General features: G+C 41.0%; 1 protein-coding gene across 1 annotated transcript in view; it reads right to left on the bottom strand.

Moving 5' to 3' along the window:
- Positions 1 to 19,628, bottom strand: part of WDFY3 (WD repeat and FYVE domain containing 3) — a 129,759-nt gene that overhangs the window by 18,787 nt on the left and 91,344 nt on the right. Inside the window, exons 35-51 of the mRNA XM_074154371.1 lie at positions 19,279 to 19,439; positions 18,479 to 18,708; positions 17,661 to 17,770; positions 16,556 to 16,738; positions 13,357 to 13,514; positions 12,120 to 12,197; positions 10,876 to 11,103; positions 9,085 to 9,138; positions 6,133 to 6,301; positions 5,753 to 5,916; positions 4,830 to 4,978; positions 4,446 to 4,566; positions 4,002 to 4,087; positions 3,560 to 3,640; positions 2,954 to 3,008; positions 2,476 to 2,595; positions 1,559 to 1,676 (exon numbers count right to left, since the gene is read on the bottom strand). Of these exons, the coding sequence (XP_074010472.1) occupies positions 1,559 to 1,676; positions 2,476 to 2,595; positions 2,954 to 3,008; positions 3,560 to 3,640; positions 4,002 to 4,087; positions 4,446 to 4,566; positions 4,830 to 4,978; positions 5,753 to 5,916; positions 6,133 to 6,301; positions 9,085 to 9,138; positions 10,876 to 11,103; positions 12,120 to 12,197; positions 13,357 to 13,514; positions 16,556 to 16,738; positions 17,661 to 17,770; positions 18,479 to 18,708; positions 19,279 to 19,439 (2,265 nt within the window). The remainder of the gene's footprint in view (positions 1 to 1,558; positions 1,677 to 2,475; positions 2,596 to 2,953; positions 3,009 to 3,559; positions 3,641 to 4,001; positions 4,088 to 4,445; positions 4,567 to 4,829; positions 4,979 to 5,752; positions 5,917 to 6,132; positions 6,302 to 9,084; positions 9,139 to 10,875; positions 11,104 to 12,119; positions 12,198 to 13,356; positions 13,515 to 16,555; positions 16,739 to 17,660; positions 17,771 to 18,478; positions 18,709 to 19,278; positions 19,440 to 19,628) is intronic.

Here is a 19,628-nt window from a genome sequence, read left to right as displayed (position 1 = left end):
TCTAGAAATGAACATCTTTGCCATCGACTGTTGTTTGATGCAGAAGGGCAGCACAGTAGTTAAACAGGCTTGTGTCTTCAATAAAAGCACACAAGAAGAGATGTATTATATAATAGCTGCCTTGCCAAACACACAAGTTTTATTTTCAATATATAAGGAAGCTCTAAAATCAAGAATATATAACTTAATTGCATCTCATTCTGATTTTTTTTTAAAGCTAAGGAAATGCTGTTTCCTTAGCAAATAAACCATACATTAAGAAATGGAAAAGCTAGAATACTGCTAGTGCAGAAATATTCTCATTCCTCTGTACAACTTATTTTCTTGCAGCAACACTCACAGTGTATTAGCATTAGTGTACTCACAGAGACAGCAGGTTGTGTGCTTCACCTGCCTGCCCATTCAAGCCTTTAGACAGCGTTAAACGTTCTGAAGGTGCAACTGTTTTGTCTTTATTATTATATATAAATGAAAGCTGTCATTCAGATTTAAAAGCTGCCATTCAGATTTAAAACAAACAACACAGCAAGAAATCAAATGCCCCTTGGCTCTAAGAAGGGAAGGGATGTCATCCAGAGGGACCTGGACAGGCTTGAGAGGTAGCCCCTCTGCAAACCTCATGAAGTTCAACCAGGCCAAGTGCAAGGTCCTGGCACCGGGGTCATGGCAATCCCAGGCACAAATACAGGTTGGGCAGAGAATGGCTGGAGAGCAGCCCTGCGGAGAAGGACTTGGGGATGTTGGTGGATGAGAAGCTCGACATGAGCCGGCAATGTGTGCTTGCAGCCCAGAAAGCCAACTGCATCCTGGGCTGCATCAAGAGAAGTGTGGCCAGCAGGGCGAGGGAGGTGATTCTGCCCCTCTACTCTGCTCTGGTGAGACCCCACCTGGAGTACTGTGTCCAGCTCTGGAGTCCTCAACAAAGGAAGGACATGGACCTGTTGGAATGGGTCCAGAGGAGGGCCACGAAGATGATCAGAGGGATGGAGCACCTCCCCTATGAAGACAGACTGAGAGAGTTAGGGTTGTTCAGCCTGGAGAAGAGAAGGCTCCAGGGAGACCTTATAGGGGCCTTCCAGTACTTAAAGGGGCCTACAGGAGAGATGGGGAGGGACTCTTTATCAAGGAGTGTAGTGACAGGACAAGGGGTAATGGTTTTAAATTGGAAGAGGGGAGATTTAGATTAGATATTAGGAAGAAATTCTTTCCTGTGAGGGTGGTGAGACACTGGAACAGGTTGCCCAGGGAGGTTGTGGATGCCCCATCCCTGGAAGTGTTTAAGGCCAGGCTGGATGGGGCTTTGAGCAACCTGCTCTAGTGGAAGGTGTCCCTGCCCATGGCAGGGGGTTGGAACTCTATGATATTTAAGGTCCCTTCCAACTCTAACCATTCTATGATTCTAATTTGTATTTGTTGGAGAGTCCCTAAAAACCACACTAGAGTTCTGCATATCCACATCCAGACCTCCTGACCTATAATATAAAAATCTGTGACTTCCTCCCATCATGTGATAGGCACATGTCCCTCTGCTCTTCCTGCAGGTTGTATCATGACTTACCATTGGGATCTTCCCAATCTTTGTATCGCTTCTTGTACTGGGCTAACCTGTCTTCTGTTTGAGCTCCCATGGGCTTGGCCAGGTTTCTAAATGTCTTGGGATTTGTAAGATCCAGTTCCTTTAAAAATAAAACAGACACCAATTTTATAAAAAAATCCCCCAAAACCAGACAAAGCCTTTCAGCACTGCTGATTACCATATTTAATAAAAAGTGCCTCCTAAGAATGCCACCTTTGTTTTCTATGCACACAGCAGGTACAATGTTGGATATGCTTACAACAGTCCTTCAGTCTGATCTGAGTGGTTTTTTTAAGTCATATCTGGGCTCCAGATATGATTATATATATAGTTTTTGCCCTGCTCCCCTATTTCCCCTAGTTCTAGAGTACTTGATATGCACCCTAACAATATTTTATGTTATGGTCTGGCTGTTAGCAACAGCTTCCCACAAAAACATTAATAGGATGTTTCATCTTTCTCAAAAGCAAATTCTTCACTGTGAGGTCAGACTTCGTAGTAGTCTCTACCACAGTCTTCTGGACAAGCATGCTTTCTTTGCGGGCATAACGTCCTTCAGGATATTCAGTAGAAAGCTAATGCAAACACTTACAGGAACTGCTGCAACATAGACAGGCAACTGTCTTAGAACAAGCTATGTATCCCAGCCCTCAGCTGTGCACAGTCCAGGAACAGCCATAAAATCAGCCCGGGCAAGGACTTGCCCACGTGCCAAGAATCTCCAACATCCTACCCACTGGTAAGTGGGAGGAACGTTACAAAACAGATGAGATCAAACAACTCACGATAAAGATAAGTCTTGGTTTAACCAAGGCAACATGAGCCAGCTATAATATTTGCAAAACCGCCAACATAAAAAAAAAAGACTACTGACAAGGCTGACAAGGTATTTTATTTACCTCGGAATCATAGTCTGCGAGGATCCAGGGAAAGACAGGGTACTGCATGAGATCATTATAGGATCTGCCCGCCAGAGTGTTTAAGTGCATCAGGTACTGGAAGTTACTGATTTCTCCTCTCTTAAGGAAGACAGATAACAGCACTGTAAAGTGTTCACTTTACAACAATCAAATGTCTCCGTTGCCAGACTGTCAAAGTGTTCAGCCCTCCCCAAACGTATGGAACTCACTTCAATATTACAATGCTTACTCTACTTTTCCTACAGTCCCTCCCCTTGCATTGTCAATAGTAGAATCATTTTCTACTGGACGATGGTATCATGAAAGAGTACAAACTAAAATGCTGAAATACACTTTCCATTGCAGTATATTCCACCTGTTTGAGTAAGAGGATACAACTTATGTACACTGATTAATTATGTATCACTACAAAATATGGAATTTAATACAAAAAAAACCCCAAAATTTTCATACTTACTTCCCATCTTTGAGTAACAGATTTTTCTCCCACTAAAGTGCTAAGCAAGCCAGACCTAATGGGAAGAAGGAAGTGCATTTTCTAACTTAGCAGTAAGATCTGGGTTACATCTTCACAAGACAATCCAAAGTTTTAAGATTACATTTTGGAAACACTAACAATTGGAAAAACAGAGCTTTATTCCTTTTTGCTTTGTTTAGCAGTGCCTTTTTTTATTTATAAACACAGACTGTTAAAATTATGCACATTAATTATGCAATTCAGTGAAAGTACAAACATATCTAACAGGCTGCCGATGAGGAAAATATCTTTAACAACTTAGACAAATCTGATGGCTTTGGCTCTCCAATTCCTTTCAGAACATATCTATATACCGATAAGGTTAATCCTGATAGCGTATATTAATTAATAAGAAGACATACCAATGCCACCGCCAATGATACTAGTACATTTAAAATAACTGGAGCGCAACATCACTATTTATTTTGGTAATGCCCAATTTTAAATCGAGGTTGCAGTACTCTTCAGTGAAGCCTGACCTTAATGCAAGCATCATTTATTTGGAACTGATGAGCTACAGAGCTTGTGAGGAACAAAATCACTTACCCTTGCTCTACACTGGTGTTTGGTCTCTGCCCAGACACCGACTCCGAACTGTCAGTTAGAGATGGCACCACAGCCAAAAACCTGCATCAGCAGTCAAAAGGAGATTAAGATGAGTGTTTCTGTCCTCGGTATGTCTGCCTTAGAAATAGAGCGCATTTAGTACAGTTACAGACTTCATTTTGAGCAGCTACGTAACATCTTCAAGAAAATTTGGAATGACCCTTTTCTCACTGAATACATACAGCAAGTTTCACACGCAGGCATTAGCGCTTCCTAGCGGTGCTTTCGGGCAGCACTAAGTTGCTATCAGGTTATCCACTGCCGTACACCCATCGCTTGCAACCTCCTTCTGGCTGTTAGGTCACTGAAGGCTCAAACCTGGCTCAACGCGTCGAATATTTGCAAATATTCAAATTAAATGTCGTAACTTATTTTACGATACCTTTGATAAACTTTGTTTCTAACTCCTTTTTGGAAAGCTAGAAGATAGTTCCGTCCGTCTCCAGAGAAAACTTCAATTGCAATTGGCTGAAAACAAAGAGGACAAACCCATGTCAACACTAACACATTTCATCTCCTCTGAAGGTCACATGCAGACCAGTTTGGCCATACTGTACTATATGTAACACCAAATTACGGTGAAGCAGCCTCTGCTTAGTGCGGCCAGATGCTTTCTTTTTGGAAGTCTAAAATTCACTTATACACCCAATATAAGCCAAATGTTCAAAAAAGGATGCCCAACTTAAGCACTTCAATATCAACACAGTGAACAGCTTCACTTTCCAGATACTGATCAGTTATGTACTTATTTTACTTCTTAGAAATGATAACATCGTCAAAAAATCCCGAAGTTGGCTCCTCAATAAAATTACGGTGTCCAAGTTACCTGCAAAAGGTATCTCCTTTTGTGTACTTCCTTGATATCTTCATATGCAAAAATGCTGCATGTTCTTTTGAGTTGACTTGGACCCTGCCTTGCTCCCCTAGGTATGATTGGCTCATGCATCCTGTAAACGAGCATAAACAGGCAAGAGAGAAGTGATTAAAAAGAAGATAAGTTAAAAGAACTATTCTCTTCATTCATATCAGAGTCCATTTATAGAAACAGATGATTTTCACAATATGCCATACCTCATTGAGCAATTTGTGACCACAGAGGAAATCCCTTTCTGAATCTGACATGATTTTGGAGTTGACTCCTCAAAAATCTCATTAAATACTTGTTGTTCAGCCATTAAAGATTGAGGAAACTGTCTATTAACCTACTCACTTTGGAGGCAGTGTCTCAATATCCCGTATTTCTCTGGTGGCTGTCATGGTGAATCCATCAATGACATAGAAGTGCTCTTTCCCAAAGAGAAGCAGCCCTTCGCTGGTGTCAAGTCCCTGAACCCGAGCACAGCGGTACATATGCTGAATCTGTAATGAAAAGCAGATGTTTAGCAAATGCCGGTTAAGGAGCTCAGGCTCAGGCTGTTGCTCTATTAGAACAAGCCCTATACACTGCTTTATGACTTGTAGAAACAGCAAAAAAATCTGCTATTTTCCCCCTTAATCAGAAATATACCTAACACCTGCAATTAGCAATTGGGGAGTTAAATAAAGCCTCCTCTGCATGATATAGATTTTTATATTTACTAACTTACTCACACCATGCTTCTTGAGCATATTTTAGAACCTGTAGCCCATTTGACTACGATCACAAATGTATTTACTAGTATACTTCACACGCACAGAGTCTGAAATACCAAATATGCAGCACGGTCATTCAACACTGTTCTTAGGAATAAAAATACTAGTTATCAGGAGTTTCCTTCTAATGAAGAGAACAAATAATTTAAGACAGTCTGCCAAGCTCAGTATTTATATTTTCAACATATTTTTTCTGCCAGGACTCATTAAGCCAACAGGATAATAATCCAAGCATGAGATAGCTCACAGCTTTCATTTCAGGACAAGTTCTTTTTCCCCCTAGCAGGCAGAAGGAGAGAAAAAGAATGTTTCCAGGGTTTTCAGCTCAGGATCTCTTTTGAGCCAGAGCACACATTTGGTTTCAAGGAAGAAGCTGATGAAGTATTAATAAAATTCAGCCGTAGATCAGGGAAGGTATTTAGGACATTTATCCCTGCTTGTGACACGTCATGCAGAAATTCCAATACAGTAAGGGCTTGGTGTGTTTGAAGCAGACAGTACCTTCTCTCCTTCTTCGAGAAGTCGAAGCAAAGTTGTATTGTCAGTCTTCTCCTCTTCATCAATTGAACTCCCCTCAACAATTTGATCCTGTGATTGGTCCTGGTTCTCATCATCTCCTCCATCAGGAGCAGAGCGAGATCGTTTCAGGGGAGGCTTCACCAGGCCTGGAAAAGAAGAACGGAGACAGATAAATATAGGCATGACACATAAAAAATTCACTTTGCAAACCTACTGAACTTTGAAATTACTGATCTGATGCTAAGACAGAAAAACAAGAGTCCTACAGGATCCTTATGCTTATCTTAATGCAAATGCATGAGAAGATTATACAGGCAGATAAGTTTAAAGAAAACCATTCAGGATAGAACAAATAATCTAACCTTTGACTCTTGCAATCGTGTCCTCCCCGTGTTCTGGCTCCTGCTGGGTTGTTTCACCTACTGTATTCTCTTCTATAGCATCCTGAAAGACTGCAGGGTTTCCAGAAGCCAGGCGCATGTAGTACTCCTTACTGTCATAACTTATAGCTCTTCGGTAACGAGCAGGTTTCTTAGAAATAATTGAAGAAATTGCTTGGTCAGTCAACTCCTCACTCACTTCTGTAAACGTGTTTCAGGAATAGTGTGTGCAGCACAGTGCATGCCCACCAAGTGTTTTGTGCGTGCTCAGTCATACACCGAGACATACAGACACAGAGACTCTTCAGTAGGATCTACTCTGCCAGCTAATTTGCCAGGGAGCTACTCAGTCACTCAAGTAATAACGGGCTTGCAGAAATGCCTGCAGGTAAACCTACAACATGGGAAAAAAAAAAAAAAGAAGCGTGGCCAGTATGTTATGAACTGTCACAAAAGGCTGGGGATGCTTACGCTTCAGTTTGATGGATCAGATAGCCGTTTTATCATCTTTTGCAACTCCCTACAACGTATGCAGCTTATCCGTTGGCCAGCTGACTTCTTTGCTGGGCAATGGTTTGAATAAAAAATTGCCCCAAGGAAAGATACAGACGTGTAGAAAGCGATATGAACTAAAAAGCAGCCAGTGACTAGCCTTAAGGCTCAGAAATTCTTAATTAATTCAATTGTTTCTTTTTTTTTTTTTTCAGTAAAGATTCTGATGGTTTGTGCCGGTCTCCTGCTCTCGAGAGTATCCATTTAACCAAAATAATTCTTTGAACAGCATTTCTACCTTTGGGTGACAACAACGGATTATGATACATTTAACTATGGTGGTGGTGTGGTGGGTTTTTGGGTCTGGGTTCGTTTTGGTTTGTTTGGGGTTGGTTTTGTTGGGGGTTTTTTTGGTGTTTTGTTTTTTGTTTTCCTTTTGTCCATCCCGTCTCCCACCTCAGGGTAATTCTTTATGTTCCTCACTCGACTATGGAGGTAATATTTGAAATAAAGGAACTAAATGAGGACAATAATACATCAGAACGATCACAGGAGATACAGGTGAAGATAAAAGAAATATTAAAGAACCAAGAACTTTTCCAAAATTAAAACACACTGATGTGCGTGGATGGATGAAAACCCATTGATTTCACAGTTGAAAATTTTCTTCTATGACTACTGTTTAACTCCACCCTCGAACTCTAGAAAGCTTTATGAATGTGTTCAGTTCTCCATCATATATAATTTTTTTTTTGTTTTATAGCATTATTTCCCAAGAATTTCAAAATTAGGTTGGGATAATTACAAAATATTATTATTATTATTATTAATCCAGTTCAATGCTTTACATTATGTAGAACTGTAGAATACCACTGCCATTTCAGTCAAGATTCTTCCTTGTTCACTTCTGCTATAATAACTGGAAATACATATTTTTTTGTTGTTGTTGTTCACCTGTATGATAATACAGTGGGAAACTAAATGACCTACAAAATCAAACTAGCTTTGTTAAAAGCGGATGCTCGGGATGACAGATCAAGATCAGCAACATGGAAATTCATTATTTGAGGTCAAATTGGCTGTCCCCAAAATAAAAAGTTTAAGGCACTGTCATCTAATTTGCTCACTTACGTTCAACCACGTCTTCGCTCCTTACCACCACAAAAATGCCACTTAAGTGACGCTTAAAACCTCTGTGGAAACAATTTATGTAACACCCTACAAAGAGAAATCCTAACTAGCACTGCTAACATGAAGAAAGGAAAACAGTAAAAATTTATATTAGGTATTCTGTAGAATAGAATTACTTTCATTTATATGTATTAGTTTATTGTTGAATGTAATTCAACATGAGCGAACGCACATTAGACATTGTTCTTAGTGATGGGCAAGACTGTGAGTGTAATTAACAGAGAAGCAGCGTAATACTGAAATGCCTGCAGAACAGCCACTTCCAAACAAGTCTGTCATACTCAAGGCAGGATTCGTATTTTTTAAACAAATGTGTATGCTCATTAATAGTAAAAATAGGGAGAAGCGTGAACTGAGACAAAATTAATCTGGGCTCTAACAAAAGAGCCTGGAGCATCTCTCTTATGAGGAGAGGCTGAGGGACTTGGGTCTGTTTAGCCTGGAGAAGAGAAGGCTGAGGGGGGATCTGATCAACGCTTATAAATACTTAAAGGGAGGGTGTCAAGAGGATGGGGCTGGTCTTTTTTCAGTGGTGCCCAGGGACAGGACAAGAGGAAATGGGCACAAACTTGAATACAAGAAGTTCCACCTAACCATGAGGAGGAACTTCTTTGCTTTGAGGGTGGCAGAGCCCTGGAAGAGGCTGCCCAGGGAGGTGGTGGAGTCTCCTTCTCTGGAGACATTCCAAACCCGCCTGGACACGTTCCTGTGCAACCTGCTCTGGGTGGACCTGCTTTGGCAGGGGGTTGGACTAGATGATCTCCAGAGGTCCCTGCCAACTCCATGTGATTCTGTGATTCTGTGAAAAGTAGGCCTGTTACAACCCAGTATGGCCAAAACCGAGAACTGCTCACCAGGATCCTCTCCTAGAAACACTTACTTTCCCAGTAAGTGCTTCCAAGTGATCGTGTTGCCCATTACTAAACATCTTCCACTGACCATTAGTTCCGATCCCAAAGCCACAACACTCCACACAGTGAGAACAGTGATAGCACAGCCCAACACAGCCTGTTAGTGTGCAGCAAAGAAGGTCAGATCTACAGAAGGTTTTATTAGGTGAAGGCTGAGGAGAGCACAGTAACATCCTCTAATGTAATTACAGAAAAAAACCTTTAGGCCTGGAAATACTTATTGAAAGAGCAAGTTGAAAGCCAAACGTAGAAGCCTTGTTAAGATTGCCTAACATGCAGAAGGAAAAATAAAAATTGCATTTATTTTACATTCTTTCAGTCAGTGTGCTTGTTGCTTTACCTTTTGAGGAACGGTATCATCGGATGTCTCAGGAAGTCTACTTGAGAAGTCAGACTGAAAACAGGGCATCAATTATATAAGCATCAGAAAAAGAACACTTTTGAGAAGCATGTATGATGGCACGTTCTCCACTTGGTGCGAGTTAGACTGTCACCGCAGCTATTGTGTGTCAGATCGCAAGCAGACAAAACTACCTAATGGTTTAAACCCGGCTGAATGCTATTTTTTGTTTGCTTATTTTAAGTACTTTGACACTCGTGCTTAATTTGAGGGGAAAAAAAAAAAATTCCTGCATGCACACACGCATGAAAAGAAAAAGATGCAGTAAAGAACACTCCGCTTCTTAAAAACACCGTTCCAAAATTAACAGGAGCTAATTGCCACGCTTTGAAAGGCCACGTGCGTTTCTGCTACACAGCCCATGTTCATATTTACAGATGGATGAAAGCACATTTCCCAAACGCACCAAACCAAGGCTTGTGGGCTGTTTTGTTTCTTTTTTTTTTTTTTATTTTTTCTAGCATAAGGCCGAGAACTCAGACTGAAACGCCCATAGTCATGGTACTTCTCAGGCTGCGGAGGCTTGTGAAGGTGTCTCTGCTGTTCACTGGCATGATCACGTAGGGGATGGAAGTACACCTCATCTTACATTGCAATTCCTAATCTTTGAGTTCACGAATCATAGAATCATCCAGGTTGGAAGAGACCCTTGGGATCATCGAGTCCAACCATCTACCCTACACTACAAAGTTCTTCCCTATATCATATCCCCCAACACCACATCTAAACGTCTCTTAAACACATCCAGGGATGGTGACTCAACCACCTCCCTGGGCAGCCTATTCCAATGCCCGACCACTCTTTCTGTGAAAAATTCTTTCCTAATGTTCAGTCTAAACCTACCCTGCTGCAGCTTGAAGCCATTCCCTCTTGTTCTGTCATTAATTACCTGTGCGAAGAGACCAGCACCAACCTCTCTACAGTGTCCTTTCAAGTAGTTGTAGAGAGTGATGAGGTCTCCCCTCAGCCTCCTCTTCCTCATACTAAACAGTCCCAGCTCCTTCAACTGCTCTTCATATGATTTATTTTCCAGGCCCTTCACCAGCTTCGTTGCCCTCCTCTGTACCCGCTCCAGCACCTCGATATCTCTCTTGTATTGCGGTGCCCAAAACTGGACACAATACTCCAGATGTGGCCTCACCAGTGCTGAGTACAGGGGCACAATCACCTCCCGACTTCTGCTGGTCACGCTATTTCTAATACAAGCCAGGATGCCGTTGGCTTTCTTGGCCACCTGGGCACACTGCCGGCTCATATTCAGCCGCTTGTCAATTAGAACCCCCAGGTCTTTCTTCCAGGCAGCTTTCCAGCCACACTTCCCCAAGCCTGTAGCAATGCATGGGGTTGTTGTGGCCCAAGTGCAGAACCTGGCACTTGCCCTTGTTGAAACTCATGCCATTGATTTTGGCCAAATGATCAAATCTATCTACGTCTCTCTGTAGAGCTTCCCTATCCTCCTGGGAATCAACACTCCTGCTTAGCTTGGTGTCATCTGTGAACTTGCTGATGATACACTCTATGGATACACTTAGTTTTGAGCCAAGTGATTCAGTCCCTTTCCTAGATATGCTATGAGGAACAACTGGACCTTAGTAACCATTTAGGACATACAGACAGAGTACCAGGTAATAGCAAGAGAGTAAAACATGTTTCTTAAGAAAAACTTACAAAAAACCCACGGATTTTACAAGAGGGCATAAAATTACTCATCACAAAATCTGGAATACTTACCAGCAAGTTTGTTTCTTGCTCAGCTTCAGGCATGTAGGGATACTGGGTATAAAACATGTCATTCCGCACCATCTTTTTCCTCATTCTGCAGGGACCCTCAGTCATCTCCAACATCCACTTGTCGAGATGGGAGCCGATGGGAGGACCCCACAAACCTCGCTCTCGTAGCAGCTCGTATTCAATTTGAGACCACTCTTCTGTCACGTATTTTAGTGCATTCTGCTGACGCTGAATACAAAAACATTTGTATATGCTTCAGGAGTGATGCTTTTATGCTTGTCCCTGATGCGAGCAGAGACATTTTCACTACATTACAGAAAGACGTGTAATAATTCATAATTCTAGTAGCGTTTTCTAGTACGCCTTAAGGAGATTTCTGGTGTCAGTCACCATAAAAGCTGGGTTCATATTGTAATCTCAACAAAAAAGGAATAAAAAGAAGGTAAAAGCTCTGCTTTTCGTTTGTATGGTTAATTGAATTTATTTCTAAATGGCAAATAGAAAAGAAATGTAAGACTAATCTACTTATTTTGAAAAACTATTTTAAGAAAAAATATTGTGGAGGCCTTCCCTGCCTGTATTCACACTGGAGAGAGAAGTTAAACGAAGCAAAGTTTGGTGGTTGTCTCTTAACTAATTGCTTTCAATGACTTGTCTCTCTCAGAAGCTGATTTCTTAAGATTTATAGCACACAGCTTAGCAGCTAGTTTGAACCAAAGATCTTTGGGGATGTTAGAAGAAACCACAGGGTACAATGATTTCATTCTGGAAGGAACAGAGCAACCACTTTCTATCACTGCATGATTTGGGAAAGGTACCATAAAATTTTCTTTCTGTTACTATAAAAGTAATGTTTCTCCATGCTGCTTCTCTGCATCTTAAATTTTTGCACAATATTTTAGAAAGACAGCATATTCTAGCACATTTCTGATCTCTCTCTTTTTCTTTCTGTTTTTACACTTCTAAGGAAAGATTACTCAAGTTTCTGGAAAAAAAAAATTAAGATTTAACATGTAATAATATTGCTACAAGAGTATCCATCTACAACCAGATCAAAATGAGTTTCCTCATTTGTTTATTTAACTGCATTTAAAAAACCCTTAAAAATAACAACTGTATCTAAACGTTCAAGCATTTCACCAATGACAACCTACTATTTCACAAGCCCCGTACTGAGAAATGGGATCAGTATAACCTAACAGGTTAAAATATCATCGTCAGGTAATGAATCCTTTGAACCATACCTCCTGATATTCCTTATACTGCATATCAACCAGGTCCCGAACCACTGCGATGTGAGTAAACATCCACTGGGAAATTTCCTAATACAAAGGTAAAAGGACAGACAGAATGACACTTTATAATAGAATATTTTGTATGAATGAAAAGCCTATGAATGCATCACCTTAGTAAGCTTGCTCACAAAGGATCGTTTCTTAAAAAACAAACAAACAAAAGACTTAGATAATGAATTTAATGCATTTCAAATTACTGCATGCAACAGTATTTAAGGTTTTGTTTTGTTTGATGTTGAGGCAGTAAATCCATGTATAGGAATTTACTTTAAAAGAAACTGGCAAACATTTGGAAAATATCCCAGACACTTGATTAGCAATTCAGAACGCTCCCAAACAGCCAAAGATTGGCACTGACAAATATTACTATTTTTGCCTATTTCCTTTTAAGTAATGTTTTGTGGATGCTACTTAGTTCTTTGGAAATCTTCAAGACACCCAGCACTCCTCACTCTGTACTGCAATATACCTGTTTTCATGATATATGTTTCCTTGTGGCAGGAATACACCTGTCCCCTAGGACCCAATATGTCCCCAATGTTTCAAGAGCTAAATGCAGTAAGAACTCGATCCTCCAAAGCTTTCAAATCCCTCTCTTTCCTCTGCTTTCAGTGCCTCAAATACTTTATACTAACTCCTTGCAATGCCCCACCAGGTACTTTCCTACTGGGAGCCCCCCTGCTGTGCTACTCTGGTCTAACTTATTTTATTTTTAAACCAGAGTGTTTGTAAAGCGAATGTGCAGTCCTACCATCACATATTGTTTTGCTGAACTCTTCTCTGCCGTACAGTAAAAACAGCGCAAAGCAGCATTTGTTTAGTCACGATACATACATGGTCATAAAGGGGTTTTCCTAAACCACATAATCTTGGAGGCAGGGTGGAAAAAAGGACAAGCACCTATCTCACAGCTTCCATTGCAGAGCAATACTGCAGACTGAATTTAAGACCCAGACTAACAAAGCGATAAAGCACGTATCTAACCAGGGCAGTCTCACCAACAATAAAGAATTTAACTCTTGGCTTAACATTACAGATATGCAGGCGCGCCTATTGATTAGGACACACAGAAGCAAAATGCCCAGTCTGGATATTCAAAAAGGGGAAAGAAAAGCAAGCACCACATACCACTTCACATTCTGCAGGATTCCTTACATTGTGCGTGTTATTAATTAACAGAAGTTACCTGTGTAGAAAGGTTGTGTTTATTGAGCCCACTCTCCTTGCGGTTTCTCCTGGAACCAGTTAGTTTAGAGAGGCCGAACCCACTGCTAACTCGTGAAAGTTTGGACTGTGTGGTTGGAACCAAAGCCTCCCCTCTACTGATGCACTTCTTCTCATGAGCTGAAAAACAGAGAGAACATGTTGGGAGCACTTTTTAGGTGGTTTTCTTTTCCATGTCCCCTTTATAGTTGTTTTTTTTTTTAAACAGAATAACCTTTTCTGGTGACTTAAAAGGGTGGGTGTTCTGGGGATTAGGGTGCGTGTCTGTGTATTTTGTTTCTTTGAGTTTTTTTATTGCTATTTGTTTATTTTAAGAGTGCCCAGCAGCACTCACATTCATGTCAAACATTCATGACTTGTATAAGGAAAGATTCCCAGGTGAAATGTGGGAATTACCTGCATTTTGAAAAGAACCATGACAAACAGATTTGTTACTCCTTTTATCAATTATCAAAATCAGGGTCCACAAGCTATGAATTCCATCCTTATCTGAAGAGGTGAAAATCAGCTATGTATAAAAAAAATCATCACCTAGCCCCCCCTCTATCCCCGCCAACCTTAATTTTGCTGATTTACATCCCTTAAAGTGGGAATTCCAAAGAAGGGAGACAGCACCTGGAGAAATGCCTTTTTTTTTTTTTCTCAAAACACAGTTACAAAGATACCAGAATTTAGACCTTTTACGTTATAAACAGTAGATAGTAGTGAAAAAGATGCAGCTGAGCACCACATCTGTACCCAAAAAGGAGCTGCAACATGAGTCCACTGACCGATCTGGCAGCAAAATACGCTGCATTGAGCAGAGCAGGTGGGTGGTCCTACTGCACTTTTTTGTGCACGTACAGTCATGCCAGGTGATAGTCAAGTCCACAAGACTGGTGTGCCTACTTTAAAACTGAAGTAAAAATATTCCAGCTTAATTCACCTCTCTCAACAACTTAACATTCTCCCGATACTCAGCTAATGAATCATAGTGTTTATCGGTTACCTTTGATTTAGAAAGCACACGCTCACATTCCTCGCACTTTCTTCAATTACTCCACCTCTGAGCTTTTTTTCTTCTTCTTTTAAAAGCACTACTGCTTTCTTCTAGCAATAATTTCTCCAAAGATCCTTCATTCTACTCAAAACATTTCTGCAAACATACTGATGTGTTGGTGTGCTCCCCCCTGTTCTTCCCCCCTCTTCTCCTCCCCAGGCTCCTGCTTGGGCCATGGCCACCATGGTCATCAAAACATCGGTTGTGATAAGGTGCACCCGGACTTTGGGGGATGACTGGCAACAGCAGCCAAAACACTGTCTGGAGTGGGGACCGAGACAGTTTGTTCCCATGAGAATATGACTATAGGTCAATTATCTCACTCTCTAAATAGTGGACAGCCCAAGAGCCCTTGGAGCTCTCCTGCAGGGCAGTGGCTGCATGCAAGGGTCTTCCCTTGAGTGGGAATGCTTGCTTAAGGTTCTGCTCTTTGAGGTTGAGAGATTCCTTGCCACAACAGGTTCTCGGTAAGTGACTAATAGCCTGCTAAACTTTGAAATCTTAGCTAAGTGATATAAAGGATTGATTGCGCACATCTAATCCTTTAGACCTAAACTGTTGACCAAGTCTGGGACCAGGACTGGATCCACCCAGACTCCTCTCTGAGAAGGAGTTCAGAAAGCCAGGGGGTCCTTTCTGAACCTCCTGACTCAATGGAAGAGTCTCCCTGACAGCGTGTCTGACCCTGTCCTCTCTGCAGTAAATAGCGTGTCCCTTGACATCGAATCTCGTAAACACTGTCGCATTCATTCCTAATTTTGTTATATTACTGTTTCACCTTAATAAATATTTCACTACTACTCTCTTACGAGTGAAGTTAATCACTCTGCCCATGACAACTGACTATCAGGGAGATACCGGAAACTTGAGCAAACATCAGCCAGGGACAAAGCACATCTAGAAATATGGAGATCGCAAAAACAAGTATTCCAAGTTTCCAAAAATGCTTTCTGTACATCCAGGTTAACCTCAATTGCTTTAGAGCCATATAATCATCAAAGGAGTCACATCGATGGAATTTTATTATCTGCTGTCTCAACTCTCACTAATTCAGTCCAGCAAGAGTTACACAGGCACAGAGCTAATTTGTGTTTAACTTGTTATCCACCAGGATTCTCAGGTCCTTTTCCTGGAAAGCTGCTTCCTCTGCTGACCAGATTTCCCGGTCAGGAAGGAGAAGTCACGGTATCACTGCTGCTAGAGGAGGACTGCTCAGTCAAGACATTTCCAATCACATCACAAGACCGAGTGTTTGCCGGCTGCCCCCACACATGCTCAAGAGGGGTCCCCCCCTCCCTGCCTGGCACATCCAGTCCTGAGAATGGCAACACAGGTAACCCCAATCCACGCGCTCGTGGGAAGCAGCTGATTGAATCCATCACTGTAATCCACAATATGCTACTTGGTGCGCGCTGACTCACAGACACCGGACGCTGTTGAGACCACCGACAGCGCTGAATAAAAGCCCTGTGTGCAGTGGAGTGTAAGTATATCCTATACACGGTACAGTTTCTGGATGAGAGACGTTAAACGGTGATAGTTTAGAGTACTTACTGCTACACAAAAACTAAGCCCGTGTTAAAACATCCAGTGCGTATGGTTCGCTTCAGGGAAACCTACCATTCAGGACAGGATGATTTTTGAAAACAAATGATTTTGGAAAACAAAACATTCAGGATGATTTTGGAAAACAAATCATATGAAGAGCGGTTGAAGGAGCTGGGACTGTTTAGTATGAGGAAGAGGAGGCTGAGGGGAGACCTCATCACCCTCTACAACTGCTTGAAAGGACACTGTAGAGAGGTTGGTGCTGGTCTCTTCGCACAGGTAATTAATGACAGAACGAGAGGGAATGGCTTCAAGCTGCAGCAGGGTAGGTTTAGACTGAACATTAGGAAAGAATTTTTCACAGAAAGAGTGGTCGGGCATTGGAACAGGCTGCCCAGGGAGGTGGTTGAGTCACCATCCCTGGATGTGTTTAAGAGACGTTTAGATGTGGTGTTGGGGGATATGATATAGGGAAGAACTTTGTAGAGTAGGGTAGATGGTTGGACTCGATGATCCCAAGGGTCTCTTCCAGCCTGGATGATTCTATGACAGGTAAATCCTCAATTACACTTACCCAAATGATTTTGCCAACACTTTAAACTTGCTTCCTCAATAAAAGGTCTTGCAACAGTTATATCCACTTGGCCACGATCATTGACGGGTAGTGTCACTTTGAAAACTTCTTCTAAAACCTGTTTTTTACTATGGATCAGCTCTGTCCACACTCTGTTTATGGCTTTTAAAAGAAGCTGGCGACCTGCAGAGGTACGAGAACACAAAGAGCAAGCTCTCTACGGTGCTTATAAAATTACTATTTTACAGTAGTGAACTGAATAATTTCTGCAATTATACTCTAGTTTCCTCCCTTCTTGCATGACCTGTGAAATGCCTTTGGCCAGACTGTCTTTTTTTGCCATTTATATGCTATCAGAAAGTATCTAACAGTTAATTTGCGCATTTTTTTCTCTGTGAATCTGAAACACTGGCTCTGATTAGTTGTGATTCTTCTCCCACACCCATCTATCAACAAAATGAGATTCAAAAACATCTTACGGAAGTGTATGTCTATAAACACATATGTAATTCCAAACATACATTACGCTTTAGTATTTTTACATATGACTGTGTACATAAGTACATGTATTAAATATATACATGGAAAAAAAAAATAAAAATCATGGAATTCTTTCTTCCACTGCTAGTTCATAAATTTCCTCTGATTGAAAGGATCCAGAGGATCCAGAGGATGCCACTGAGTGATAATTTTACAGATTATACCAATTATTTCTTACCTATGCTCTGTAAGATCTTACCTATGCTCTTACCTATACCTATGCTATGTAAGATCCAGCTGATGCAAACCCATGATACACACTTAAAGTGACCCATTTCTACTGCTTTCAACTCGGTGCATATGAAGCAATATTTCTAATTCTGATGCATGTCCAGAAAACAATGAAGAGCTCTTGCAATTTTAACAAAACAGTAACTTATCCTGGATATGTCTGTCTTGGTATTTCTAAGGGGTTTTTCATCTATTTTTTAATATATATTTTTATACACACTCCCCCTCCCCCAACACAGCCAGCCCTATGAGTAACTGGGGTTAAGATTAGTGATATAATGCCATACAGAAGTGGCATTAGCAGACATCTGTGGCTTTGTCACTCTCAGATTACCTTCACTAACATCTTGATTGTAGACTCCATCTGGTTCTATATCAGAGGGGATCATAATGTGCCAAGTTGTCATCCTGGCTTCTGCTTCCAATCCAAACCCATCAACGTTGCTACAAATACACAATGAATTAACAACAACCAGAAAAAAAAAAACCTTCCAGCTAAAGCATTTGATTCCCTGTGACAGCATCACAAAGATTAATAGGTGCTACTACAGCAATGTCTTCACTTCTGTCCACTAGAGCTCTGGTAATCTGCAGTCACAAGCTGAACTGAAGGTTTATGAAAAATGAGACTCCATGGACACTGATGACACTAGAAGAAGATGGCAATGTTTGAAAGGACACAAAACAGATGAGGCCACAAATGGAGCACATGAGGGTTTCTGCTGATGATGCTTCTCAAGTGTCTTTGGATGAAACACAAGTTGTACATCCTTTTGGAAAGAAGAAAACAAAAATGCCAGGCAGGCATTTACAGCAATGCAGAAAAGTGAGCGTCTACAGCATTTGTCACAGGCATCTGATTAAATGCCTGACTAGACTTACTCAACGCCGTACATCCAAGTACTAAGATACAAAATTTGTATGAGATAATTCAATAGACAATAAATCTAATGACAGATCCCTTTGACTATTAATTACTTAGAACCAGTATTTCTTTCTACCTTGAAAACATTTCAAATTATCAAAGCAAAACAACAACAAGGCTTCACTGGCTGGAAAGTTATAAGCTGTTTTCCAGAATTTGCTGACTTACTCACAAGGTGAGTGTCATTGCTGAGAGAGAACAGGTTTGTCCGTCTCAGAGATATTTACCTTCCCACGTGCAGATTAATCAAGCAGTGAGCTAGGCAGCTGATGAACTCTTGATCATGATTGCCAGGTCCCAAAATCAAATTTCTGTTCACAGTAAGGACCCTTAGGGAATCAAGGAGAGCCACTTGCTGAGGAACAGTTTTGTGCGGCCTTGAGAACTGATACAAGATGGTCCTGTTCAGGCAGTGATAAATAGCATCCAGCGATAGTCCCTGAGATCTTCTTTTTGACTGATGTGAAGGAAAAAACATCATTGGATAGTAGTAGAAAAACAATTTACTGGCACAGAATCTTCCTCTGAATTGACTCATACTCATTTTTCAAAAATCAGTATTTTACTGAAAGTGTCAATTCCGTTAACTTCAAGGACCAAAATGACATTAATACGTGATACACTTAAAATTCTAACATCTATGAAGATGCTGATTTCAAACAATAAAAGTCTTCTAATAATCTCCAATAAAAGTGCAGGAGGAAGCCTCCCAAAAATGTCACGACAAATTTAGGAAGCTTCTCAAAATTCATGTGAGGTAAATTCCGTTGCTTATTTTGGGGGATTTTTAAAAATTATGTCATCTGAAAGCAGTTTTTACTCAACTGCCCCATACTAAAACACTCCACGCTGACAAGATGTGCTAGGAAAACTCAGTAAAGACAGAGAAAGTCTGGGGAAGAAAAGCGTACTTCCATGCTGACCTGACGTGCATCGCTAGCAGGTTCGTCAGTGATATCACTCCATGGATTTTAAAACAACCCGAGAAAACGTTTTCGCAAGCAGGCTAATAGAAAAATACTGTTACCTGTGCAATCAGCTGGATTATGAAGTCCACAAGAAGTTTGGATTCTTTGTTGAACATGCCCTGCCAAAGCTTATCTACCACACGTTGTGTAAAATAAAACACGTTGTTCACCAGCACTTGGTAGCTTCCTCCACTCGTTATAGGCAGAGATGCATCTTCACCTAGGTAATAAAAAACCCCAAAGTTTTCTTCATTTATCAAAAAACCCACATCTGCATAAATACATTCACATTAGTTTGTGCTTTCTAGACTTCTGTAAAAGAGAAAGAGACTCAGTCAAAGAAAAAGCTAAAGACTCATGGCTTCCCTACAATGATCTTTGATGGTAAGCAGATGTTTGAAATTGACAG

This window comes from Numenius arquata, chromosome 10 (genome assembly GCF_964106895.1).
Source record: "Numenius arquata chromosome 10, bNumArq3.hap1.1, whole genome shotgun sequence".
NCBI lineage: Eukaryota > Metazoa > Chordata > Aves > Charadriiformes > Scolopacidae > Numenius > Numenius arquata.
This window is presented reverse-complemented; position numbering and strand designations above follow the sequence as displayed.